The sequence below is a fragment of the Alexandromys fortis genome, unplaced genomic scaffold (genome assembly GCF_014885135.2).
Source record: "Alexandromys fortis isolate MF-2015 unplaced genomic scaffold, M_Fortis_MF-2015_v1.1 scaffold_157, whole genome shotgun sequence".
Taxonomy (NCBI): Eukaryota; Metazoa; Chordata; class Mammalia; order Rodentia; family Cricetidae; genus Alexandromys; species Alexandromys fortis.
In genome coordinates this window covers 2142524-2169890 of record NW_026068041.1, presented here as the reverse complement: position 1 = coordinate 2169890, position 27367 = coordinate 2142524, and the positions used below count along the sequence as shown (strand labels likewise).

The 27367-nt window shown below is 50.1% G+C and overlaps 1 protein-coding gene across 14 annotated transcripts in view; it reads left to right on the top strand.

Annotated features, from left to right (window-relative positions):
* Window positions 1-23058, top strand: part of Csf2rb (colony stimulating factor 2 receptor subunit beta) — a 35781-nt gene extending 12723 nt beyond the window's left edge. For 2 of the 14 annotated variants that reach the window (XM_050165669.1, XM_050165667.1), the window contains exons 2-14: window positions 9526-9700; window positions 10811-10934; window positions 12298-12485; window positions 13098-13255; window positions 13332-13500; window positions 13964-14099; window positions 14215-14372; window positions 16681-16820; window positions 17722-17881; window positions 18763-18853; window positions 19049-19106; window positions 19751-19854; window positions 20493-23058. In XM_050165669.1, coding sequence (XP_050021626.1) covers window positions 9613-9700; window positions 10811-10934; window positions 12298-12485; window positions 13098-13255; window positions 13332-13500; window positions 13964-14099; window positions 14215-14372; window positions 16681-16820; window positions 17722-17881; window positions 18763-18853; window positions 19049-19106; window positions 19751-19854; window positions 20493-21600 — 2682 coding nt within the window. In that variant the 5' untranslated portion in view covers window positions 9526-9612 and the 3' untranslated portion in view covers window positions 21601-23058. Of the gene's footprint in view, window positions 1-690; window positions 1306-8530; window positions 9701-10808; window positions 10935-12262; window positions 12486-13097; window positions 13256-13331; window positions 13501-13963; window positions 14100-14214; window positions 14373-16680; window positions 16821-17721; window positions 17882-18762; window positions 18854-19048; window positions 19107-19750; window positions 19855-20492 lie in introns of those variants that run through there. The other 12 variants (XM_050165670.1, XM_050165666.1, XM_050165664.1 and 9 more) reach the window with 12 other exon arrangements.
* Window positions 23059-27367: the final 4309 nt, after the last annotated feature.

Sequence of the window (27367 nt, the reverse complement as noted above, 5' to 3'; positions counted from 1 at the left end):
GCGGTTGTGGGGTCTCCAGGTTAGAAAGGGACAGGAGGAGGAGTTGGAGGTGGCATCTTGTTCCAGGGACCTGAGGAGGTACTCTTGGCCTTCCTGGGAAGACTAGTTCCCTGACCCCAGGGCAGTTTGTAGGGGAGGGGCTCTCAGGAGTGTACCAGCTAGGTACACAGTCAGAGTTCTGGGAGGGGTAGAGTTAGGTTGCCTGCGAGGAGCCAGCGTTGTCTCTGGGGATCTGTTGCCAGGGAGGACTTCCTTGAAAGCTCTGCCTGGGGGTAAGCACCATGTTCTATCTAACTTCACCACCGGTGTGTTAGTTCTGCCCTTGTCTTGGGCTTCCAGCCACACATCTGTGGGATAGGGTGAGTGGGGGACATGGCCCCCTCTGTTCTCAACTAGAAATGGAGGGAGGAGAGAGAGAGAAAGAGACAGGCAGGCAGGCAGACAGACAGAGACAGAGAGAGACACAGAGAGTGCTGGATGATCTGGAGTGTCTCTGGGCCCTTCCCCCAAGTGACCTTGCCAAGTTACAGCCAGTACCGTGGGAGGTTCTACAATCCCCCTCTGTCTTCAGCGCGTCTTTATCCCAAGTCCTATAGAGAAATTCTGTCTCTCTCTCTCTCTCTCTCTCTCTCTCTCTCTCTCTCTCTCTCTCTCTCTCTCTTCCTCCCCCCCCCCTCCTCTTTCTCATCACACTGTGCTCCAGACCACTACAGATGATTGGGATCAGGCCCTGATGTCTGTGTTCTGTACTTATGGTGGCTGGCTGAGGGGTGACTCATCACATAGCAGGAAACCTGTCCCTCCTGGATGATGATCCACTCAGCCCCTCTGCTGACTGGAGTCAGAGGCAGCCGCACCACTGTCAGGTCTCACAGCTCACACACTAACCGGTTCACACGGCCCGCATGCCGTGTCCTACATTAACCATTGTTTAGAGAAATCTCATGACCTGTGAATCCAAGAATCTGCTTGAGGCTCAGGCCCCTGTCTCTGCTCAAACCCAGCCCTCAGTGCCTTTGAACCTAATTAGGCAATGAGAAGGGACCTTTACCTACTTCTCTGTGGTGCAGCTCCTCCCCTCTTCCTACCTCTTTCTAAAGGGCTTTAAAAGAAGACTCCTTCTTTGTCTGGATGGGCTGAAATGTCCCTCCAGACCCTACCATACGGTCGGCTCTAACAAATCTTTTGATGGAACCTAGCATCTGGTAATGGAACCTGAAAGGCGTCAGCGATATCGTCCCGTGGGCTCCTCCTCCTTCGCCGCTGCTCTCTCTACGTATAACCCCAGACCTCCGTCCTTCTCTGGTGAGTCTCTGGGGTCTCCTAGGACCTTCTGTCTGTCTGTGTCGGGGAATCTCCATGGGGCTTGGGTCTGTCTGTTCCTTCACCCAGCCTTGCTGAGTACAGAGACACCTGTTCTCAGCTCCATCCGCTGTTGGTGACCCGGCAGCACTTCAGGGAGGTGTTTCCCTTGCTGCCTCACCTCTAGATAGGTGTTCTCAACCTGTGGGTCGCAACCCCTTTAGGGTCAAACATCCCTTTCCCAGGAGGCACCGAAGGCCATCAGAAAACACAGGTATTTACGTTACGATTCGTAACAGTAGCAAAATTTACAGTTATGAAGTAGCAACGGAAATTTTATGGTCGGGGTCACACAACATGAGGAACTGCATTAAAGGGTTACAGCATTAGGAAGGTTGACAACTGCTGCCCTTACCCTCTTGACCAGATTTTCTGATGGTGTCACTCAGTCTCGCCTGCCTAAGGACTCGTCTCTCAGCTGCTTTCTGCATAACCTCCACACACTACACCCACGGGGGAAGATATTCAACCTCATATCCTGATTTTCTTTAGCAACATTCACCACAGCACAAGGAGCCTGAAAAAGGGCTCCTTTGATTTTTCTAGATTGCGTCACACAGTGCAAAGCAAGTGGCCTGAGACCCCCTGGGCATCCTTCCTCCTCCATAACTAACCCTCTGTCAGTTTAGGACCGCATTCCAAATTATAAAAGGGTTCTACCCATTCTTAGGGACACAATTCTCTCCCCCCCCCATAAGAATCTCCCCGTGGTGTCTCTGTCCACAGCGACTGTTCTTATTGAAATTCTCAAGGCAAATATGATCTGATTAATTATTATCATTCCCATGCCTTCAGTTCTTCCACCGTAACAGAGGATGAAGCCTGGCTGTAGGCAGGTAGACTCACAGGTGCAATTGTGCATGTGTGTGTGTGTGTTTCTGTCCCCACGGGGGACTGGCTTGCAGCCTCACCAGACAGGCTCCTGGGCCTGTCTCTAGGGTTTTCCCACCTCGGAGGCCCTGCCAGAACATTTTTGCATATTCAGATTCTGACTTCAATAAATCATATCTCGCTTCTTTGTAGTTTCATAGTGAGCAAACTTTGCACTCACTCCTGGCACACACCCCCCCCCCCATTCATCAGTTTTACTTTTGTTGTGCCAAGATACTCCTGTCCCAGTACTGTCAGAGAGGGCATGGGCTCATCAGTGTTTCATGTCAAAGACACAGACACCAGATTTATTAAGGATTCGCATGATCTAGAGTCATGGATGTTGCAAACACATGTCTGCAATTGCGGGACTTTAGGTAGATAATCAGAAGTGGCTGCTCTTAAATTATCCAGTCCGACCTGGATAAGGAGGCTCAGCGTCTTCTGCTGAAGGGGAAAGGCTCTGTCTTCAGCACCTGATCTGACCTTATTTTTTTAACGTCTCTCAGAATGGGAGGATCTCGGAAACATGGGCTTATCACCCGTGACTTTGTGTGAGTGGATGTTTATCAACAAGCAAACACTGCTTACAGAAGCGTTGTGTGAACACACCACAAACAAATAAACAGAGAAAAACCCCAGAGTGGTCTTTTGCCTCTTGGTTAAGTCAGTTCTAACGAATGCCTAATGGAAAACGTGCCCAGCATTTAGACACAGGAGTGATATAGAGTACCAAACCCTTTTAAGATGAAGAAACCAAGTCCAAATGTCTAACATTTGTCCAGAGTAACCAATACCATACCATTGGTATAAAACAAGACAAAATGGAGCAGAAAATAATTGACAGAAATCCTAGTGGTTCTTCTAACGTAACTCTCAGAGGCAATGTAGCCAATGCACCGGTCTTGGTTCCCATTAGAATATGGTTATTTTTCCACACTCATAAGTTTCCATATATGTGCGTGTGTACACATATATTATTATATTATATAAATTAAAATACAAGTTACTGCCCAGGACAGGGTGTCGAGTTCACGTATGTTCAGAAGGAATGCCATGACATACAGGACTCTTCTGGCTTGCCTTTGGCCAGCCCCACCCTCACTTCTACAGGCTTTCCGTCAGTGAGACAGGTCGACTCTCATATCTGTGCGGGGCCACTGTTGGCTTGGGGACCTATGGCGCAGCCCCTCGGTTCATCACCAGTGTCTAGTCTCCTTTCGCGTGCTGCCCTCCAGTTGAGGAGAGCTTCCCTCTCGGTGCCATGCTTTCTTCCCAGCCTTCTGCGATGCAGAGGAAGACTCGCCCACCTCAGCACAGACAGGCTGCCCTTTCCAGCTTCCCCACCATCTGCCAGTCTCACCCACTCCAGAAACCCATTTTCCCTCTCGCTACGAACACCTCGGAGCTTTCCGACCACACGTTCTCGAGGCTCTCCACCCTGGCTACTTCCTGGCTTGGTCACTTGTTTCCGAGTCTGTTTTATTCCCCCTGCAGACTGGAGCAGCTTCCAGCCTGTGGGTGGCTGGGCTAGCAGCATCTCGGGCTTGAGTCATATCCCAGAGGTGTGTTTAAAATATCAGTAGGATCGTCAAGTCATTGCACTGAAAACGCATCAGAAGGCGGCGCCCCGCCCCCGCAAAGACTCAATGAACAGGATGACGTTTTTCTTTGTATTGTTTCATAATCTTCATCCACATGATTGACGGTCAAACCGGTTAGTCTATGTGTCCTATTTCCTTACATGTGAAGTAAAATACATTTCCCTGGGCTACGTTCTCCGTTTCCTTTGTCAGGCTTCCAGTGTCTTGGGTCGTAAAATGATCCCATCATCTGTCACTCTTCGGTTTGCTCTGTGTGTGTGTTCCCGGACGTATGGATATGTATACGTGTGCATGTGCAGGTGGAGGCCAGACGACAACCTTGGGCGTCCTTCCTTAGGTACAGCCCACCTTGTTTTGGAGACAAGAGTCTCTCGCTGACCTGGAACTCACTGAGCAGACCAGGCTGGCCAGTCAGAAAGCCCCTGGGTTCTGCCTTACTGTCTCAGCCTCCTCAAAAGCGCATGCCACCATGCTTAGCTTCTGGGCGTCAAACTCAGGTCCGTATGTTTGCAAAGCAGACCCTTTACCCACCAAGCCACCTCGCCAGCCTTGCCTGCTGGTTTGCGTTTTGCTTTGCTTTGTGGTTTCCCCTAATATTAAAGATGTATTTTGAATGCTTTTAATGTTTTAGTTTCGAGTTTCAGATCTTTAATCCACCTTGGATTTGCACTGGAGAATAAGATGTAAAGAAACAACTTAATTTAAAAGCACGGTCCCCTCCCTCATTGGTTAGAAGCCACGAGTCATAAGCGTGCAGCCCCCCCCCTCCTCTCAGTGGCTGGAGATAGCACTCTGGCTTTCTAAGCCCTGACACATTGGTTATATTACTTATCTTTTTTTTTTTTTTTTTTTTTTTTTTTTTTTTTTTTTTTTTTTTTTTTTTTTTTTTTGAGACAGGGTTTCTTTTCTCTTTGCAAATCCAGTATGCCTCTTCTCTCCCATTTCTTGGGATTCAGAATCAGCTCATCCAGGGCATGAAACATCCTTCTGTATCCTTCATTTCCCTTGCAATGAGCTTCAGGATTATTCTCAGCATAACCGACCCCTGGAGACAGAGGTGGGACTTTCTCTGATACCCACCTTGACTCAGAGGGGAGCTATGCAATCCCCTCTGGCTCTGACACTGTCCTGGGTTTCAGGGGGACAAACTCAGGTCATCAGAATGGTTTGCACGTTAACCATTCGATAGTCCTGTCAAGTAAACCGGCTTTTGCCTCTTGGCTGGCGCTGCACTGAGTAGACTTCTTAGCGTCCCCCCTTCCCTTGTCAAATGCTCCATACGTGGCCACCATGCACGCTCCTTTAACAAATCTGTATCCAAATGGCTTGTGAAATTGCTTTTGTGTGGGGTAAATTTCCATTTGCTGTCCCTCTCACCAAAAATTATATTTCTTCATAAGCTTAGAAATTAGAGCATAGAAACACGTCTGTCCCCCACTTTCTCCTCAGTTCTGTCTCTACACTTACCCTTCACCCTCAGTGACTTCTAACCCTTACTTGTTTCGTTTTGTTTAGAAAGAGTCTCACTGTGTTGCCCAGGCTAGCCCCAGACTCCTAGTCTGAAATAAAGCTGCTACCGCCTCCCTAGTAGCTCGGATTGATGGCCACACAAGGCCCTGACTCAATCCTTACCTGTCAATCACCCCTCCTCATTTATATTTGACATCGGCACTGGCCTTAACTAGCATGTTCTGCCCTCATGAGGCCAGTTTTCAGTTCTCCTCCACCCCAGCCTCATAGCCACCGCCCATCTTCGTCATCTGGCCTTGCCCTGGCCACAGATGTGTGCTAACTTGTGTTTCATGTGGTGGCAGTTCTTCCCTATGTAACTGGTTTCTCTGTTCCGATACAGCACCTATCTTGCTTGGAATCTGTCTTCCCTTTAAAAAAAAAAAAAAAAGCTAGAATAACTTTTTTCAGGGAAATATCTGAAAATTCTTGCTGGCCTTCATGGAACCAAAAACACTTTGGTTGCCCCCTTGAACATCAAGGAGAACTTGGTCTTTTTAAATTTTTTAGTATTGTTTATATGGGGCAGGGCACACGTGGACCCTAGCCAGCGTGGAGGTCAGGGGATAATTTTCTGGGCTCATTTCTCTCCACTGTGGAATCTGGGACTTGAACTCACATCGTCAAGTTTATGCAAATACTTTTACCTGCTACAGCTCCCTGTCTCCTCAGTGTGTGGTTAGAAAACAGGGCTCTCCTGAGAAATTGTTTGCCAACGTGACCTTTATCTTGCTGGAAGCAGCCTGCTGTTCATTTCCTTCTGGAAGCTTCTCTAAGATTACCCTTCTCTCCTTGAAAGACTGAATGTTCGCCTTAGCGCAAAAGTGAATGACATGTTATCATGGGGGATCTTGGAGGTTTGAACTCAGTCTCTGTCCCTTATTCGGCAGCCTCCTTCTTGAATCAAGTCTCTCCCCCTTGTTTCTTGGTTAGTGGACTGCCATCGCCTTTAAATCCAGAGGGTGCTTCCAGGTGCGTTTTAGTTGCATATAGAAAGTCTCACGAACAGCGCTTAATTCCCCAGGGGTCCAGCTTCCCCTCACATAAGGAGACCCCAGAGCGGACCTCAGGCTGTGGTAGTCACTCTAAAGTGACAAGAGGAAGCCTGGTTCTCTTCCTATCGCACCTTCCTTGCATATGGCTTCCATCCTTGCCTGAGGATCCAAAATGGCTGCTGGAGTTCCAGACATCACTTCTGAGATAGGGGTTAGAGAAAGAAAGAAAAGAAGAAAGGGAAAAACAATCAGACCTCTTCCCACACAAGCCCATGCCTTTCCTGTGGCCTCTGGGCAAGGTACACATAGGGCTTCCACTCCCATCTCCTTGGACAGCCTTTCGTCATGTGACCATGCCTAGTAGCAGGAGAGAGTGAGGAGTGTTACCTTTTACGCTGTGTGAAGTGGGCCCAAGAAGGTAAGGGACAGCTAGGCAGCTGGCACTGTGAGCCACATGTGTCCCTGATTCTCTGCCCTCTGCTTGGTTTACTCTACAGAACATTCATGGTGTCTCAGACGGTGTCCCCTGCCTTGTCCGTGTCCTCGTCTTTGCCCACCAAAATCAGTCAGGTTCTTGTCTGTGGTGTCTGTTCTGTGATCTGACCCATCAATGCATGGATTTTTCCAAAATCCTGGCTCTCTATCTTCTGACATCTTCTTTTGACAGCAGCAGGCTGGGTTCGAATGGCTCTCGGCTCTGCAGTAACCAAGGGTGCAAGCGCAGAGCTTCAGCGTTTGCTGTCCATGGGCTCTGTCTGGTCAATAAAAGAAGGTCAGCATCTGCCTTGGAGCAGACACAGGACATGTCCATCACCGCCAATCAGGAAATACAACCTCTCAGGGAAGCATGGGTAGAGAGGGAGAGACCTAAGCCACAGCTGGGCTCGGTTCCAGCCTGTCTCTCACAGCTCTGGCATGGTGGACCCGTCACTCATCCCTATACCGTTTCCTTTCGGTAAGGACTCTAACAGCTGCCTGCACCAAGATGTACCAATTTTTGCAAAGCTCTGCACACACTTCCTGGCTGACGGTGGGCGTTAAACCTCTGTCAGGTACTGACGGGATTCTCTGGGCTTGTTTAAATGTTCCGCTCATGTTCTTGGATGACACAGCTCTGTTGTCCGTTACAGTCCATCAGGGTGACTTGTTCTCCATGACTTGAAGTGTTAGGGACTGAATGTCCATGTCCCCCAAAACTCTTAGGTTGAAACCCCATGCCCAATGAGAGGGTACTGGAGATGGGGCCTGTGGGGAGTGATGGGGTCTCAGGAGTGAGCCATTATGGGGGATTGGTGCCCTTATATTAGACATCCCAGGAAGCTCCCTTGATGCTTCCTCAATGGTGATAGCAGTGAGAAGCCCGTGAGAAAGAGGCTTCATCAGACCTCAAACCTGCGTGTACCTTGGACTCTTCAAGTTCCGGAACTTCAAGAAATAAATGTCTGTGGGTTTTAGGAGCTGCCCCATCAGTGGTGGCCAGTGTCAGCAATTCTCCCAGATTAAAACATTGGTATATCTTCTTCTTTTTGCCACATTGTCCTTTGCTCGATGACTCTGGTGGCTTTATGGGGAACTGGGCTTCAAAACACCTTCGTCACTCTTTGTCTCTGAATCCTTTGATTACATCTAAGCTTAGACAGCTCAAGAGTGTAGCAGCAACAGTTTGATGTGGTTGCACCCTTAGTATGTAACTTCTTAGCCTCTCGTTTGGGGATGGGTGTGAGACAGAGGTTTGGGATTTGTGTGTATTGTTGTTATTCAGTCATATAATCATTTTCAAATGGAATGTTCCGTCATTTTACACTGTTTACTGATTCCTTTCCCATTTAAATAGAGCATGCTCGGGTAAAATAACACTTGTTCCTGTCAAGGTATCCACTGACTAGATAGGTAGATGATTGATATGTCAGAGACTGGCAATGTTAGAGATAGATAGATCTATAGATAGATAGGTAGATAGATAGATCTATAGATAGGTAGCAGGTAGGTAGACAGATAGATGATAGAAATAAATCTATAGACAGACAGATGATAGATGGATAGATAGATAGATCTATAGACAGGCAGACAGACAGACAGATGATAGAAATAAATCTATAGACAGACAGACAGATGATAGATGAATAGATAGAAATAGATAATGGATAGATGGATATATATAGGTAGATAAATTATTAGATAGATGATAGATAGATAGATAGATAGATAGATAGTTCTATAGATAGGTAGGTAAATAGGTAGATGATAGAAATAAATATATAGACATACAGATGATAGATGGATAGATAGATAGAGCTATAGACAGACAGACAGATAGATGATAGATGAATAGATAGAAATAGATGATGGATAGATGGATATATAGATATGTAGATAAATTATTAGATAGATAGATAGATAGATAGATAGATAGATAGATAGATAGATAGATGATTCATGTATGAGTAGACATAGATATATGATACATGCACATGGATGGCTAAAAAAATGGGCAGATGTGTACATACAGAAATGGAATATGGGTAGATAGATGGATAATTTATAGATACATAGGTAGACAGATGCACTGATAGGCAGATAATAGATGGAAAGATAGGTCTGTGTATCTTGACAGAAGTTTCAAATGGCCTTGTAGGAGAAGGAGACTCATACAGAGGCTCCGCACTTCTGGTACTTCCCAGGTGAAATTATGAAAATGAGGAAATCCCCAGGCTTCGGGGAAAGGGGAACTGGGAAGAAGAAGGGCCTGTGGGAGAACTGAGGGTAAATGGAGCAGAGGTGGGGAGAGCACCAGGCTCTCCATGTACTAGAGAACAAGTGTGTGTGTGCGTGTGTGTGTGTGTGTCTGTGTGTCTGTGTGTGTGTTTCTGTGTGAGCTCACTCATATGTGGGGCCTGGTTCAAGTGAAGCACTAGCTCACTTCCATCTCTGGGCACTGCCCCATTGTCCAAGAGGGACCTGCTGTCTCAGAGGCTTTAACTTCTATATCTCTGCATGATCATGCTTTAGGCCAAAAAGACCTAAGGAAAGGGAACAGTCCCAAACACCACACATCAGGGCCTCTCATTTGGATTCTGGTCACTTGATATCAGCAAATTCCTGGGCAGCTCTCAGACTACAAACCCTTCTGCAGTCTCAGAGTAAAGAATCATGGACCTGTAACATGAGTGTGGCCCAACCCCCAGCCAGGCAATGAGACAGGACACAGGACAATGAGGATGTCACCCTGCCCATAACTACAGCCCGCCTGTACAGTCACCTAAAGTCCCAGAATGGACCAGCAGATGGCACTGACCTGGAGCCTGCTCTACATGGCCCTGCTGGCTCTCTGCTGGAAGCCTGGTGCGACAGAGGCACAAGGTAAGTCTGAAGGCCCGTTCCCTTTTCACCCCTCTTTTTAGTTGAGTCTGCTAGGAACCACACCCACCATATCCCCAGCGGCCCCCAGACTCCCAGCAGCTCCATCCACTGGATACAGCTCTGTCTTCCTTTCTCTCTTGCACCCTCCCTTTTCTCCCACAGGACTTCCCTGGGCCCCTCTCTTCCCTCTTCTCCATCTTTCTGCTCATCCTTGCCTGGCCCTGGGGCATCCAGCCCAATGGTGTCCCTCTGCACCCATATTGCTCAATGTTGCCCCCAAAGCCCAGACTCCAGTGAACCAGCATCTTCTCTGCCCCTCCCCAGACACTCTACTCCTCTGAGGACTTCAGGTTCCCCCTAACCCTTCCTTCTGGGGGCTCTGGCCTAAGGCTCTCTCCCCATAGTAAGTCTAGCCCTTGTCTCTACTCAGAGGCCCCGTGGGATAGTCTAGAGTCTTCCGAGGCTGGAAGACTGTCCTCAGTGCCCCCTGAGACCTCCTCCGTGACAATGTGGAAGTCACATTCCCTTTACCAAGCCCAAGTTCAGAGGTCAAGGCTCAGATGATCAGGACCCTGGATAGGGAGGTGACAGATACATGTCAGGCCCTGCTGTGTCTGTCCTGCCAAGTGACACCACAGGGAACAGAGCTGACCTGGGCGATGCTTTCAGGGAGGCCTGTACAGCACAGGACACACAGTCACAGCTGAGAATCCACTGGCATCTCGTGTTCCTGGAGAAGAGGAATGTCCCCAACACAGCCCACCAGGCTCAGGACCCTCCATCTATCTGCCCTCCTGGGAGGGCCTCAGCAGGAAGCTGGAGGTGCTGGTGCTTAAAAGAGTTGTGGGATTCAGTGCCTCATGGCGCACACATTTAATCCAGCATTCAGGAGACACAGGCAGGAGGATCTTCGGGAGTTCGAGGCCAGCCTGGTCTACATAGCAAGTTTTAGGACCATCCAGTTACAGAGAAAGACCCTGCCTCCAAAATAAAAACAAAACAAAACAAAAACAAAAAAAAAGCAAGCCAGCAAACAAACAAAAAAACAGAGTTGTGGGGACAGGGGACACCAGGAGGAGAGACTGTGACTCTCCTGCTTCTCCTTGTCAGACACCATCCCTCTGCAGACCCTAAGCTGCTACAACGACTACAGCAGCCACATCATCTGTAGCTGGGCCGACCTGGAGGATGCCCAGGACCTCATTAACATGACCCTCTATCGCAAGCTGGGAAAGTGAGTACCACTGGGTCCACTGGTATTGAAACCCAAGGACCTTGCTACCACCAACAGCCCTCCTGCCCCTGCATCACCAATGATGTGCTGCCATCATCCCCAGTCACCTTATGTATGTGCCACCCAACACCTGAAGGGGTGTCTGCAGCACCAGGCCTCTCCTGCACTGCGCATCCTGTCCCCCTCTCTCCTCTGACCCTACGACAGCCCCCTCTAAGGGTTCCTCATGCCTTTCCCATATTTCTTGTCTGAATGTACTCCCATAGGATGTGGCTGTCTCCAAGGAATCCAAACTGTACCCATCACTCAGAAATACCCCAAGTCAAATGACCAAGCCTGGGCCCTTGTCTCCCAACCCTCCCAGGATGACCTCCTTGTCGTTCATCTCCACTTGACTCCTAGCCGCCACCCTCACCATTTCTAGTCCAATGCTAAAAGCCAAATTCTTCTCTTGCCTTCATTTCCACACCTCACTTCAGTTGCTGGGAGGAAATGGTAGCGTGACTAATGACGGAGAGGTTTTGCTTAAAATGTCTTCTAGCTCCTTTCCTCCATCTCAGTGAACACTATTGAGTTTGTCTCTCGAGGAGGGGCAGGTCTGACCAGCTCAGACACCACCACCGTCCAAACTACTTACGGTCACCAGGACGGTGCTGTGTCCTTATCCTGTCACCCTGTCTGTCCATCCTAAGTCTTTCCCTCACTCAGTAAATCCTTCGAATCCTGCACCAAAACAAGTCCCCACTTCCCTCACTCATAAATTCCTGCGTGCATACTATTAACAAACACACAGGGAAACCTACATTCCTTGTGGCAGGACTCACGACTGTGTAGCCTGCAGCACAGAAGTCCATACTCAAGGACAATTTGTTAGGTCTGGAAAGAACTGACAGACCATTGTTCAAACTAAAGATCCAGGGAAGGAGTTGTCAGATACTTCCCTGCTTTGACATCACAAGTGTAGGACTTCTTTCTATAAGGACATGGGGAGAGGGTACTATGGTCTCAGGTGGGCTTTGGGACAGTTAGCAAGCAGTCATAAGTTTCAGCACGATCTGAGTTTTAGATGCACGTACTATGATGATGTAAAGGTGATTGGGTCATTGGCTGTCCTGGATGCTGCACATCCAGAGAGATATTACAAATCTGTAAGGTTTTTATGTGTTTTGTGCCTGTGTTTCCGTGCCTGTGTTTCTCTGTCTCTGTCTCTGTCTCTGTCTCTGTCTCTGTCTGTCTCTCTGTCTCTGTCTCTGTGTGTGTGTGTGTGTGTGTGTGTGTGTGTGTGTGTGTGTTGTTCACTACCAGATACTTACCTTGGATCAATGCAGGCATGAAGACACAGCTAATGAATGTTCACTGACAGGGACTACCCAGTGTCCTGCAGCCTCAGTGATGACCTAGTCTGGTCAGAGTGCCCATCTGCCCACCGTTGTGTGCCCAGAAGATGTGTCATTGCCTACACAGGCTTCAGTATAACAGATGAAGACTACTACTCATTCCAACCAGATCAGGATGTGGGCATCCAGCTCGTCGTCCCATTGGCCCAGCATGGTGAGCAGCGGGGGTCCTGCCTGGGCAGGGGGTGCAAGAGTGGACAGGTTCCTGGAGGAGGGTTGGAGTGAGTGTCTCCCAGGTTGAGGGACCCTGACCTGGGGTTAGAACAGATGGGATATGACCACTCTGCCTGAGGTTCCCCCTGTCCTCGCTGCTTCAACTGCTTACCACACCTCAAACTCTCCTCTGTAGGGACAATGACTGTGACTCCCATAGGACTTTCAGGTGACTCTGGTGTTCCTTGTCTTGTCTCAGGGCTGCAACACCTTGCTCCATGACTGAGGCTGTGGAGAGGGTGGGTAACAGAAGAGAGGGCAGAGGTGGCTCTCAGCGCCCTCTGCTGGAATGAAGGCCCAGTACACAGCAGAGCTGGAGGAGGCCCCATTTAATTGAATGTTCAGGCCCTGGAAGGCACAATTGCTGTCAAATCTGGTCCCCAAGTTTTCAGGTCCCAGGCCTGAAGCTGCAGAGTAAGGGTCCTGAAGCTCTTTCTCGTGACCATCAGCTGATGGTGTGAGCACTGAACCTGGGCCCAAGTGGTACCCAGAAGGCCAGGCTGCCCTCAGGTGCCCAGCATGCAACCATAGAACTCTGCTTCCTCCCCTGCAGTGCAGCCCCCACCTCCTAAGGACATCAACATCAGCCCCTCTGGGGATCACTTCCTGCTGAAGTGGAACTGGACCCTTGGAGATGCCCAGGTCCCCTGGCTGTCACAGGAGGACGTCGAATTCGAGGTGGCTTACAAGAGGCTTCAGGACACCTGGGAGGTAGGTCCCTGAGTCATCTGTGCCCAGCCTGGTGGGATGGCCGAGAAGGCTACTTCTTCAGCTCCCCTCTCCACAGGATGCTCTCAGACTCAACACCAGCGACTTGTGGGTCTCCCTGGCGTCAGAGCTGTTTCTACCCAGCAATATTTATGTGGCCCGTGTGCGCACTCAGCTGTCCCCAGGCTCAAGCTGGTCTGGAAGGCCCAGCAGATGGAGCCCTGAGGTGCAATGGAACGCCCAGCCAGGTAATGGGGCCTGTGGGGAGTGCTCCTCGTAGGAGCCCAGACACTGGAGACAGTCTACACCCGAGGTTCCAACTTCTACCCAACGTTGCCATCGGCACCCCCCACCAGCCCTGTGTCCCCAGTCCTCTCTCTGGTCACTCCACTTTATACACCCTTAGCTTTAGGGCCCCAACTGTGTCCTATAATGGCAGCGACAGTCACGACAGCAACAGCAGCATGGGCCCGTGTGTTAACAATGCTGGACTATAGCGAGGGTCATCTGTGTCCCTGTGTTCATGCTAACATTCAACATTCAGACTGGTCCCCTCTCCCAAGATGGGGCAGAGGTATCTGGGTCTGTCCAGGCTGGGGGCACACAGAGTTAGACTGAGATCCACAGCCAGGTCTCTAGGAGTCACCTAAGTGTCCCAGCCTAGCGAAGTGAGTGACGGTGCAGTGGCTGAGGGGCAATGTGTTCCCACAGGGGACAAGGCCCAGCCTCAGAACCTGCAGTGCTTCTTCGATGGCATTCAGTCCCTCAGCTGCTCCTGGGAGGTGTGGAACCAGGTGGTCGGCTCTGTTTCCTTTGGGCTCTTTTACCGCCCCAGTCCGGCTGCTCCGTGAGTGTCGTCTCTCCATGCTGCTTTTTCTTAGCCCCAAGGCTGTACCTCTCTGAGGTCTTAGCCTGATCTCCCCTCCTCTGACCCTGCTCTCAGCTCTATTTTGCTTCCCCAGGGAGAAGGAATGCTCCCCGGTGGTAAAGGAGCTGCAGGGCAGCTTCTGCACCCGCTACTACTGCAATCTAACCGTGCCCAACCCCAGGGCACACAGCCAGTATACAGTCTCTGTTAAGCTGCGGAAACAAGGGAAGTTCATCAAGAGCTCTGATCACAGTGAGTTTGCCATGCTCTGCATGGGTTCCCAGGGCTATAGGGCTATTGGGTCCATTGTATATCCCGAAAAAATACAGGGACGACTTCGGCACCTTTGTGTCTGTCACTTCCAAAGATTTTCAGACCAGTGAGTCACGGTGACACAATGAATACTCTGGAGTTAGAAATGTGTCTGATTAGGTAAGAGTGATTGATGAGCAAGCATGAGGACCTGAGTTCAAATCCCAGCACCCACATGAAAGTTTGAGTGTGCTCATATGCACCTGGTAAGAGATGGAAGGATAGTTGGGACTTTTTGGCTACTAACATGGATCCAGGGTCAGTGAGAGAACCTGTCTTAAGGGAATAGCACACAGAGAAAAGACAGGAAACGACTCTCTATGACTTCTGCATGCCCATGTATAGGCACACACACTCACGCGTAGGCTTATGCAACTGAGAAATGGAGAGGCAGAGACAGAGAGATGGGGAGAGAGAGGAACCAGGGACACCACAGCCCACTTGTACCTCATCTGCTCTGCAGATGACACTTGTCATTGCTCAAGAGTAGCACTTGAAACCTGCCCCCTCCTCCCCTCCTGCTTCCACTCAGCCACACACTTGCCCCTCCCTGGGACCGCCATCCTTAACTCTCCTCTCCCTCTGAGGTTTCCAGCCTTCTCCTCCAACTAATGTTCTCACTCCCAAACTCTGCTCTAGGTTTTACTTTTGTGCCAGGGAAGGAGTGTATGCCAGCAGATGGCTTCCTTATAGATCCACGTCACACCTTCCTGGCACATGGCAAAGACCGTGAAACAAGGAAGGCTTTTCGTCCTTCCAATAATGCGTGCCACCTTCGGCAGACAATCCCTTACCACCTGAGTTCACACCCAGCAGTTTCTCTTGGTGTCTTCCTTCCAGGAAAAAGGATTCCTCTTGCTCAAGAGAGCCCTCCATGTGTTATAGTCATCCACGTTACTTTTGCTAAATTTCTCTGAAGTCATCAAGTTGTGAATTTTCTGATGGGGAGAGAGAAGCCCAGAGTGACTAAGGGGCTTCATTTGAGTTTCCCAACTCTCTGAGAATGTGCATCAGGGCTACATGAGAAAGCCTGAACACATGGTTGTGTCTCAGCTTGTGGTCTGCTGGCCAAGTGTGCAGGATTGTCACCAAGGGTCTTTCAGATTGGACTCAGTGTGGTGGGAAGACAGTTATCTGAGTATATCTGAAGGCCTAATTCAGCTGGTGTGTGCATGTATTGGGGGACTTTTAGAATAACAAGGACTTACTAGCCCATCCTGCCTTCAGGCAACTCCCATGGTTACTGAAGCAGCAGAGGGCAGTGGCTGTCATAGGACAGTGGAGACACAAGCTCTTTACTGCTCAGTTTTTATCTGTACTCAATCAGGGGCTCAGTTTCCCCATGTGTAAAATGGGGGAAGTTAGAGCACCTCGCAGGGGAAGTGGGAGAGCAGAGAAATCGATTTCCCACGAAGTGACTGTGTTGCCCAGGAACTCAAACAGTCCATGTACCTAGACAGGGAGTCATGGGTTGCTGATTTTTGCCCCCTGTAATCCAACACTAGCAGAAGCACCAGGCTTTGGGCCACCTCATCACTGTGGCTTACCTCAGCCACTCCCCCAGGGACCAAAGAGGGACATTGCAGTTCAGTAATGTTGGGTGTTCATCTTAGAAACTTTTCTATTGTTGTGACATGACATCATAACCAAGGCAATACATAAAAGAGAGTGTTTCCTTTGGGTTAATGGTTTCAGAGGTCAGAGGTCATGATGGCAGAGCAGGGCAAGCAGGCACCAGAGGCAGAACCTGGAGCAGCAGCTTCAGTACACCTGGTTTGGTTGGATGGTTGGTTGATTTTTCAAGACAGGGTTCCTCTGTGGAGCCCTAGCTATCAAGAAACTAGCAATGTAGTCCAGGCTGGCCTCCAAATCACATAAATCTGTCTGCCTCTGTGTCTGCAGTGCTGGAACTAGAAGCACGCACCACCACACATACATCTTGAACCAAAGCTAGTGGCAGGGTGCACATCAAAGTCCTCCTACCCATTGACACAACTGCTCCATCAAGGCTACAGCTCCTAATCCTTCCAAAAGAGTTCTACCAACTCAAGACCAAGTGTCCAAATATATGAGCCTATAGGGGGCAGCATTATCATTCAAACCCCCACAGAGTTCTAAGGAGTCAAATAGGCAGGGGATTGGGGAGACAGGTCCAGGGAAGAGAGCGGCTAGGACCAGCTTGGTCATGGGGAACACACCATTGGAGAGAGGACGCCTTGACATCCTCTGAAATTATCCCCCCCTGCAGTCCAGATGCATCCTCCCAGCCTCAAAGTGACCAAGAATGGAGACAGCTACAACCTGCGCTGGGAAACTAAGAAACTCTTATATTCTCACATCCAACACAAATTCCAGGTCCAGTACAAGAAGAAGTTGGACAGCTGGGAGGTGAGGACCACGACCCAGGGGAAGTTGGGGACAGGGAGAAAAGGACAGAGAGGACACCAAAGGGACCTATATTTCCTGGAGTCTACCATGACCTTAGTACCCACATGGTCAAAAGGCGAGAGTCCCATTTTTTGATGAAGGGTTTGGGCTCAGAGATGTGACATGACAGGTCCCGTGATCAGCACTGCCCTTGAGCTGAGGAGGCAGAGAGGGGCAGTAGATGTGCCTAGAATGAAGGTTTCAGTGATCACTAGGCCTGGGTGTATTTCCTTCCCAGAACCAGATCAGCCAATGTTGTAGCTGTTGAGGGCCAAGCTAGTGCTTAGGGTAGGTCCTGCCAAGCACACATACCATATGCAGATCCTGGCACCTACATGCAGAGTGGGGCTTCACGGACCCCAAAGCAGGACTTCTCAGAAAGGGAATAGGGAAACTGAGATGTAAGAGTCACCACCACCTCCTCCACCACCACCACCTCCATCACCTCCTCTACCATCACCTCCACCACCACCACCTCCATCTCCTCCTCTACCACCTCCTCCACCACTACCACCTCCTCCACCACCATCACCACCACCTCCTCCACCACCACCTCTACCACCACCACCACCTTCACTACCACTATCACCACCACCTTCACCACCACCACCTCCACCACCACCACCACACTGTCTCATGGCCTAGGACCTGGACCAGTAAGATAATCCTGGGTCAGACAGATTTTAGGCCAAGGCAGCATACCAGATAAATTGGGAGGTAAAGAGAGTCTGGGCTTGAGCCTAGGTATGGCTCCACTTGGTATGGAGAGTTGGCACCTGGGGCCCCCACAGTGGCTAGTCACAATAGGCTCTGAACTGGGGTCCTGGTCTGGACTAGAACTTCAACATACCTGTCACTGCAGGACAGCAAGACAGAGATCCTAGATCATGCCCATAGCATGTCCCTGCCACGGCTGGTGCCCTCCACCTCATACTCGGCCAGGGTGAGGGTCAAGCCCCTCCCTGAATACTATGGGATCTGGAGTGAGTGGAGTGAGGAGTGCACCTGGACCACCGACTGGGGTATGTCTCCTGGCCACCACACTCCTGGGACACCCTCACTGCACAGGGCAAGGGAGGCTCTAGACCCATTCCGGCCTCCCTCCCCCGTGACTGTCCCTGGGAAATGATAGCTGGTATATTGTACACTGAGAGTGGGGACTTGGGCGAGGAGTGGATCTGTCTCACTGTCCTTTCTTTCCATTGGGGCTTAGACATCTTGGCTTCATTAGACTTTGTGGCAGCCATGATTAGTCAATCTGAGTTCTCCTTCCCAATTCAGCAAAGCTGTACTATCCATAGACCTACATGAGTGCCTAGTTTGGGAAGTTGGTGGGACCCATTGGTCCTGCCCAATTTCCTTCCCTTGACATTTGCATTCAACCCTCACTCTCCCCATGGTGACCCCCTGTGCAAGGCAAGATCCACAGAAGTTAGAGACCTGGGAAGTGGCAGTGGTAGGAAGCATTCCTCATAACAGGACTTGTTGAAGGGGGAGTCTCGGGCTGACCGCCAGTTAGGCAGGAGGAGAATTGGAGTCATGGACTCAGGAGATAGACAGGAGAGACTTACAGGGCCCAGGTCAAGAAGGCTAGTGTCCTGACAGAAGGGACCCCTTTCTGGACTACTCTCCATCCCCTCTGAAGCTCCCTGATCCTGGAGGCTGTGCTCTGAGCTGCCCTCTTCAGAAGGTCTCCCCAGTTGCCAGGCTCAGTCAGTCCCCTCTGGGTACTTTTGCTGCTGCCGAGGGCAGAACTTCCCCACATTGAATACTGAGTTCAGACCCAAGGATTCTTCTCTAAGTATCCAGCCTTCCTCACAGAGGGCCTGGGAACCCTAGCTCCTCCCTCAGCCTGTACCCTGTGCCTCCCACCTAATGCTCCTTCTCCTTCTCGTTGAACAAGTGATGCCCACATGGGGGATCGTCCTCATCCTGATCGTCCTCATCCTGATCCTGATCCTGGCCCTCCGCTTTGGCTGTGCCTATGGGTGCAGGTAAGGGCAGTCTGTGGACAGAGGCAAGTGGGCACTGGGCTTCAGGGTCGCAGGGATGACACAGCCTGGCACACTACAATTCCCTCACTGCCACTCATCTCCTGGCTTCAGTTTTCCCTCTATACCTGGGCACAGGAGTAGTTGGCCCAGAGGTCCCTGGAACCTTCATTGACACATCTTCCTGCTGTCTTCCAGGCTGTACAGAAAGTGGAAGGAGAAAATCCCCAACCCCAGCAAGAGCCTGCTGTTCCGGGTATGAAGGCAGAGATGCTGCTGGTCCCTGTCCCAATGCTGTCATGGTGGAGAAGGGTGGGAGATCCAGGAGGTGGGGCTAGCAGGAGGTGGATCTCTGAACTCCTTGGGTACTCTAAGGAACAGGAGTCCACAGATTACCTAGCACTGTTTGGTGCCACAGACAGAACAGAGAGCATTCCCTTGCAGAGGAAGCTCAGGAGGAGCTGCTCCTCCTGGGGATAGGGATGGAACTGAGGGCTTCCAGGAAGGTGACTTGAGCCTAACATAAATGTTTCTGAGCTGGTGGAGAGCCAGCTGCATCAAGGGGGCCTTCAGGTCACCGAGATAGGGGTCTAAGAAATGGAAAGGCGTGGCTGCCAGCATCTCATAACACAATGGCCATGTGCAGAAGAACCATGGGAGATGAAGCTGTGGTGAACAGTATGACCTGCTCCCTTCATGAGCTTGACATCTGAGGGAAGTGACCATCCCCTGGGTGCCTCTCGCTTTCTTGCTGTCAGAGGCCTGAGCCGAGCCTCACCATGGGGACATTCTTTCCATGTCTGGAACTAATGGAAGACATCATACACACATGCAATGCTCCACTGTCCCCTCCTTCCTGAGGTGCCACATTCACAGGCACAAATGTTGTTCCCCTTCTAGGATGGAGGAAAAGGACTCTGGTCTCCTAGCAGCACAGCAGCCTTTGCTACCAAGAACCTTACCCCCCGGGGGCCACAGAGAAACTTTTTCACTGAGCTACAGGGGTGAGTGGTTCATTCAGACCCTGGGTAGCCTGTGGGAGGATAGGCCTCCACTGTGCACACCAGCATAGCCGGGGGGTCTCTGAAGTGAATGTAGGGGATGACACCCACTGTAGCAAGTGCCACTCCAGGTAGACATGAGGAAGATCTTCCTTCTTCCCAGGTTAGGATGAGAGAGAGGGACCAGAGGCGACATCATTAAGTGGGAATCCTCTCCCTGCCAGGATGGCTATATAAGCCATGCCCTGCAGTGGCCTCGTGGGTGGCAAAGAGTGCATACCTGAGGGGTTCAACTTGTGCAGTGAGGCTAAAGCCCTCCTGTTGGGGTGAATCAGTGGCCCTGGGGTAGAAGGATGTAAGGCATGCATGGTACCCAAGAAGATATAAGCCCTACCCTGAACACAGTGGGCCGTGAGGAGCAGAAGCTAAGAGCAAAGCCTAGAGTAGGGATGTGAACTGAGCCCCGGGTACATGATCCTTTGGACACTAACATAGGCCCATGTTATTTGCTGGGTCTCACCACCACCATTCCTTTGTGCTCACTGTGAGGTCAGGAGGGGTCAGGACTTCTGAAAAGGACCCCTGGCTGGGTATACACGACGTATCTAGGTTCCTGGTCTCTACCCTCACTGTCCCCACAGGATGTCACATTCACATACGGTGGACAATGAAGTGTCACCTCTCACCATAGAGGTTCCTAAAATTGTTCAAGATTTACCATCTGGGCCTGACCCAACCTCATCAGAACCCACAGAACAGCTTTCCGATGGCCAGCGAGACCCACAAACCCATTTTGGCAAACCTGAGAGCCAGAAACCCAACTTTGACTTTAACGGTCCCTACCTGGGTCCTCCTAAAACTCACTCCCTGACTAATCTCCAAGGCCAACTGGTGCCCCCAGAGATAAGTGGCAGCCTGAAGCCAGAACTGCCACACTCCCTGGAGTACCTGTGCCTGCCTCCCGGGGGACAAGTACAGCTGGTACCACTGTCCCAGGCGATGAGCAAGGGCCAGGCTATGGATGCCGAGCGTGAGTCTAGTCTGAAGACCACAGAGAGCCCATCCGTGGAACAGAGGGATAGCCCTTCACTCGACCTGAGGGTGGAGGAACAGGAGCCAAAGGACAATGCAGTGACTCTGTCCTTAAACTCTGGAGGCACTGAGGACCCCGTGGTGGCCTCTGGTTATGTCACTCCTGCAGATCTGGTGCTCACCCTGCCCACAGGGCCCCCGTCTACCTCTCTGGGCCTCTCTCTAGGGTTGCCCTCAGCTCAAGGTCCTAGTCTCTGTCTCACGCTGCCTGGGGTTCCTCCTGGAAGCCCAGCTCTTCCAGCCCCAGAACTTGATGACTATGTGGAGCTCCCTCCAAGCATAAGTCAGCCCCCCAAGATCCCTCTGGGAAATCCTGTCCCTCCTGTGCCAAGCAGCACTGCAGTAAACCCAGGAGAGCACAGAGAGGAGGTAGCCCCAACATCCCCACATCACGAAGGCCTCCTTGTTCTTCAGCAGGTGGGTGACTACTGCTTTCTCCCTGGCCTGGCGCCTGGTTCCCTCTCACCACATAGCAAACCACCTTCTCCAGGCCTGTGTCTGGAGATGGTGGACCTAGACCAGGATCTGTCTGTCAAAAAGCCTTCCTGCCAGCCCATGCCCCAGGTGCCAGCCATTCAGTTTTTCAAGTCCCTGAAGCATCAGGACTACCTGTCACTGCCCCCTTGGGACAGCAGCCAGCCTGGGAAGGTATGCTGAGTCCATGCCGGACCAACCTCACCAGCAGCCCTGCTCCTCAGCCTGCGGATCTCAGCCTGACATCTCCAAAGAACCCCAGAGGCTTCCTCCACAAGATGCACACACAGTCTTCTCTGCTCTCAGCCCTGGGCTCCGAGCAGGAGGTGGGAGGCTCAAGTGGATACCTTGGGGGTCAGACATGGAAAACAGGCGGGCTCATGTCACTCCAAGAATTGGTGTGGTTCTCTACGACAATCTGAGGCTCCTGCGGAGCCCTGAGGTTCTTTCAGAGGGGACTGGGAACCCCCGTTATGTAGAGAAGTCACTGATGTGGACAGTGCTGCCTAGCTGGCCAGCATGGAGCAATGAAAAGCAATGCAGAAGGATGGGCATTGAGAACTCCTGGTGCCAACTGCAGGAAAGCCAGGATATAGATTCCTCAAAGGTCAAGAGCATGGTGATCACACAGGACAGCACATGCAAAGACTTAGTCTGGACACCCGGGCTGCTCTCCCTCTGGAATGCTTGCATACCTGCTACCTGCAACTCTCACTGACCACAGATGTGGCTATGCTGTGGGACTGTGGGACTGGGAAATTGCTAGCTTGTTGACCCTCAGGGCACAACGGCATTACAATCATTCCATTCTCACTTGCATTATTTGCTCCAGGTCTGTTCGCACATAGCTCTTGTATATGTCTTGAGTATTGGCTGTTTTTGTTGTTGCCGCAGAGGAGCTGAGTCCATGAACGATTTTGTACCTCATAGTGACATCTTTTTCAGATGAGACTGTACGGCCCTCTCCACATGCCTTTTGTTGGACGGACCCATCTCCGATAATTGTGTTCTCTCCTAGTTTTGTGCAGGAGGCACAGTGATGCCCTAAGCATTGCTGTGACACAGACTGCCGAGCTGAACCCCTCTTTGGGGCCATATTTGCAGCAACCTTTGCAGCAAACGTGCATGTGCCTTTGTTTATATTCTTTCTGCTTCCTTCTGTGTCTCAAGCCTTGCACGGGAGGTTTTGTGCCTTCTAGAGCCCGCACGCACACTGCAGAGGTCTGTCTTTGTATGTCCTGAGGACCCGGAGCCAGGGCACATAGTGTCACTTCTTCACCCACCTGCTCTCCATCCCCAAATCTGAAAGGCCCTTCCGTGACCCATCAAGTCCTCAGGTGGACCTGGTCTGTCTCAGCATCTTATCTTGTGGCCTCACTCCCTAGGTGGCAGCCATGGCTCTGCGTGTTTGATTTTGACCCATTGGCAGGCAGAGCAAGTGTTCCTTGGTCCCTGTTCATCGCAGCAAAGCAAACCACTAACATTGAATGTGTTTCAGTGGCAATGTTCCCAGGAGCTCTCAATTCCTTCTAAAGCAGACCGGCTAGGGAAACAAGCAAGAACGGCTTCCGTGTATTAGGGCATTGACTCACAAATATTTTGCATTAAGAAAGAACATTGTAATAAAATATTTGTAGCATACCACACAAAGGTGTGTGTGTATTTTGTGTTTGTGTATGTGTGTATTTTGTGTGTATGTGTGTGTGTATTTTGTGTGTGTGTGTGTGTGTGTGTGTGTGTGTGTGTTGGAAGGTTAGGGGAAAGGATACTTTGGACCCCTAGTGTATTGTCAAAAAGACACTTCCATAGGGCGGGACATTCGGTTTTTGAGACGTGGCAGTTAATTCCATGAGTTCCATCAAGCATAGGGTGGCATGGGGACAGGATAATGAGGAGAGATCTGGCTATAGCCCACAGGGTAAGAAGAAGACAAGCTTCTGAGAAAATCTCCACGGGAAGAAGGGAGAGGGGGTTGAATGTGAGCGTAAAGGATCAAAGACATGCTGGTACTTCCAAGTCACCTGGAACTCCATTTCACTGGGGGTCTCACACTCGCTCTCTGTCTACAAGCATGGAAAGCTAAGACCGACTGAACTGTCCATGGGGAGAACGAAAGACAGTTGGTTCTTAACAGACCCACTCAAGTGACTCCTGAGTCACCACCTGTCAAGCCTGGCTTTGTACTGAGGTGGGGAAGTCAGGGAGGGAGCTGGCCCAGGTGGTTTGCTCATGTGTGAGACCAGGCAGAGACCAGGCAGGGCCAGGAGGCAGAGGTTCTGGTAGGCCACATCTCTAAGAACACGGGGACATGACGTGGGACATGGGGTTGTAGGAAACAGATGGGGTGAGATGACGGTGACTTCACTGGGTAATGGTCAGAGGGTTGAGGGCTAGGAAGCCCCAACAGACATGGGCTGAAGATGGTAGAGAAAGACTGAATGGCCATCCTAATTAAAGAGTCACCATAAATCAGTAAGGACCCATAGAAAAATAAAAATATCGATCAAAAGTTTACCCTCACTAGTAACTAGCTATATGAGAATTAAAATTGGACACAGTTTTTATTTGCAAGACTGGTAAATATTAGGGGATAAAATATTGATATCCAGAATTGGGAAAGGCATAAGATATATTAGCCTTATAATACTTTTTAAGTGGACTTTATGTTTTATAGTGGTTTTGTGTTCATTGCAAAATTTAGATCCATAAAGCACCCATGGTCCCTCCTGACCTCCCCAACACCAGCAGCTTGTATGAGAGTTATCTCAGTCCCTTTGAGCTGCTGTAACCAAAAATTAAATTTAAAAAAAATTGAGAAGCAGTAGAGTTATCTATTGTGAATCTGGCGACAGGGAAATCCACAATAAGAGGCCATTGGAAGCTGGGTGGTGGTGGCGCACCCCTTTAATCCCAGTGCTCGAGAGGCAAAGGCAGGCAAATCTCTGTGAGTTCAAGGCCAGCCTGGGCTACAGAGCAAGTTTCAGGACAGGCTCCAAAGCTACACAAAGAAAAACCCCTGTTTCAAAATAATAAAAATAAAAATAATAAAATAAAACAATAAATAAATAGACATTAGAGCCCGATGTGGCAGCCAGTGCTGCAATCTCAGTACTCAGGAGGCTGAGACAAGAGACTTGCCAAGAGTTTGAGGCTAGCCTGTGCTACATAGTGACTTCAAGACCAATCAGAGCTACATAATGAGTTTCATGTAAACCTGGACTACAGAGCAAGATCCTACCTGCAGAAATAAAGAAAAGATATGTGAGACTCGGGTCCTGGCTCAAGCCACTTCCTCACAGGCAGGCCCTTCTCACTGCTTCCTCTTGTGGCAGAAAGGGTCGGGGGACTTCTTCCGGTCTCCTTTGTAAGGGCAACAATCCCTGCTGATGCTGACAGGGTTGAACGACTTTGTGACCTCCTCACACCTGCCAAGGACATGCTCTGATGCCACCGTGAGTTTTAGCAACAGTCTGCTCTGGGAGGCCGTAAATCCTCAGGCATGGCAACAGTGATGTATTTGACAAGATTAAATCCATACATCACTGCCTCCCGGTGACAGAGGTTGACTTGGGGGTGCACACTTGGCATTTCACATTCTTTGGACTTGGACCCATGCAGCCCCTGCCCCCCACTACTGTGTCACACAGCTGGCACACAACAGGCAGGATCTGTTCTCTACTAGTTCATTCCTCCTCCCACTACTGCACCTTTTAGATTCCCAGTCTCGCGTGCTCAGAACGGAAACACTAGGGATTCGGGAACTGCTGTCTTCAGACCAGTATCATCAGCATCAGTGGGGATGATACACGAACAACTGTAGTGTCTCGAAAACCAAATATCCTGGCCTATGAAATCTGTCTTCTTAACAATACACTTAGGGGCCCGGAATGTCCTCTCCCCTACCCCCCCCCCACGCCACTGTGTGATGTGTTACAAATATTTTATTACAATGTTCCCTCTTAATGCAAGGTATTTTTGAATCAATTGCTTGGAACACAGAGATCGTTCTTGCTTGTTTCCCTAGAGGGTCTGCTTTAGAAGGTATTGCGAGCTACTGTGAACATTGGATTGTGACTGCCCACCAAGGTGAGTCATCCCCTACTCAACCCACTGACAAGACAGTCTCCTCAGACACACCTGAAATCAAGTTTCCTAGATATTCCCAGTCCTGCCATGTTGACACCATCCATCCACTAAAGGACAAAGATGGTTCTCAATATCCCCAGAGAGTGATGGGGGATCCCACCTGTGCCCACCCACCAGCTGCAGGTGCCTTCTGAGCACAATGGCTGCATCTTCTCTCCTGCCTGCTAAGTCTGGCTCAAGAGCAACCTCATTGAGGAATGAGCCAGGCCTCTAAGGAAAGGGGTGTGGGAAAACCTCTGCCACCTGGAAGAGACATCAGAAGGGAATGGTCTGTGTTACAACTGTTTCCCTGTGAACATCTCGACAGACCGCATCCTTCCGTGCTTGGGGAGTGGAGAGGATTATAAGTGACTTCAAGGACTTGGGCCCTTCTCCTGGTTTTGAACTTGAACTCTGGTGTAGGGAAGATGTCCACCAAAAAACAAAAAGTGTGGTGAAAATAAAGATAGGGAAGAGACTGCTAAAGACATTTTTAAAACTACGTGTGGGCCCAGAGAGATGGTGTGGGGGTTAAGAGTGCTTCCTGCTCTTGAAGGGGACCCACGTTTAGCTCCCACAACCACATCCAGTGACAGACAACTGTCTGTAACTCCAGTTCCAAAGGTCTGACCTTCTTTTGACCTCCAGAGGCGCCAGCATTCACTTGCACAAACCCCCCCCCCACACACATATACACAGATACACATACATAAAAGCAAATGTTTTAAGTTAAGATGGTTTTTACAACTGTGTGTGTTCTGTTTTCTACAATAAAATGTGCTGTTTGTAATTGGATTTTTATTTATTTGTTTTTTGAAACGGAGTCTCACTATACAGCCCTGGCTGTCCTGGAACTCACTGTGCAGTAGACCAGACTGGCCTTGAACTCACAGAGATTGGCCTGTGTGCCTCCCAAGTGCTAAGGTCAAAGGTTACAAGCCACTATTCCTGGCTTGTAATCAGATTTTTAAAAGAAAGTTATTAAGCACACCTGTGATCCCAGCACTCGGGAGGCAGAAGCAGGTCGATTTCTGTGAGTTCGAGGCCAACCTGGTGGTCTACAGTTAGTTCCAGGACAGGCAGAGCTGTTACACAGAGAAACCTTATCTTGGGGTGGAAGGGTGAGGGGGGCGGGGAGAGAAAATATTGGTAGCTGAATGGATCGGATATTCTTCTCAAGAACGGTTGCTTTGGGGAATCTCGAACTTTCAGAAATGAGTGGGTTCCTAGACACTGCATCCCCATTACTGAGAAGCCAGTTTCCACCCCACTGCAGCCCACCAAGGTTTGAGCGGTGTGGTGCTGCCACCTAGAGGACGGCACCCTGAATTACTTCAACTCTGAGGAGTTAGCACCACCAGCTGCATGCAATTCTCTGAAGCCTTGGAGTTTGAAGGCTCAGACTGGGAATCAGTACTGGTAATCAAGACAAGAAAGAGCAACGCAGAATGAGTTGAGTCGGCTGTGGGTGCATCTGTGCCGAGCTTGGCGCCTGATGGGAATGCTGACCTCTAGTTCAAACTTTGCCAAGAACTGCAAAACCCGAGCATTTAAGCCTAGTGTGGGCAGGTCTGAAGGTGGTACATTCTCTCACCCTGATTGCACGCAGTCAGTTAAAGATAGAACTCATGTACTAAACCGCCCTTCTTTTTTTAAATTAATTAATTAATTTATTTATTTATTAAAGATTTCTGTCTCTTCCCCACCGCCGCCTCCCCTTTCCCTCCCCCTCCCCCAGTCAAGTCCCCCTCCCTCGTCAGCCCTAAGAGCAATCAGGGTTCTCTGCCCTGTGGGGAGTCCAAGGACCACCCACCTCCATCCAGGT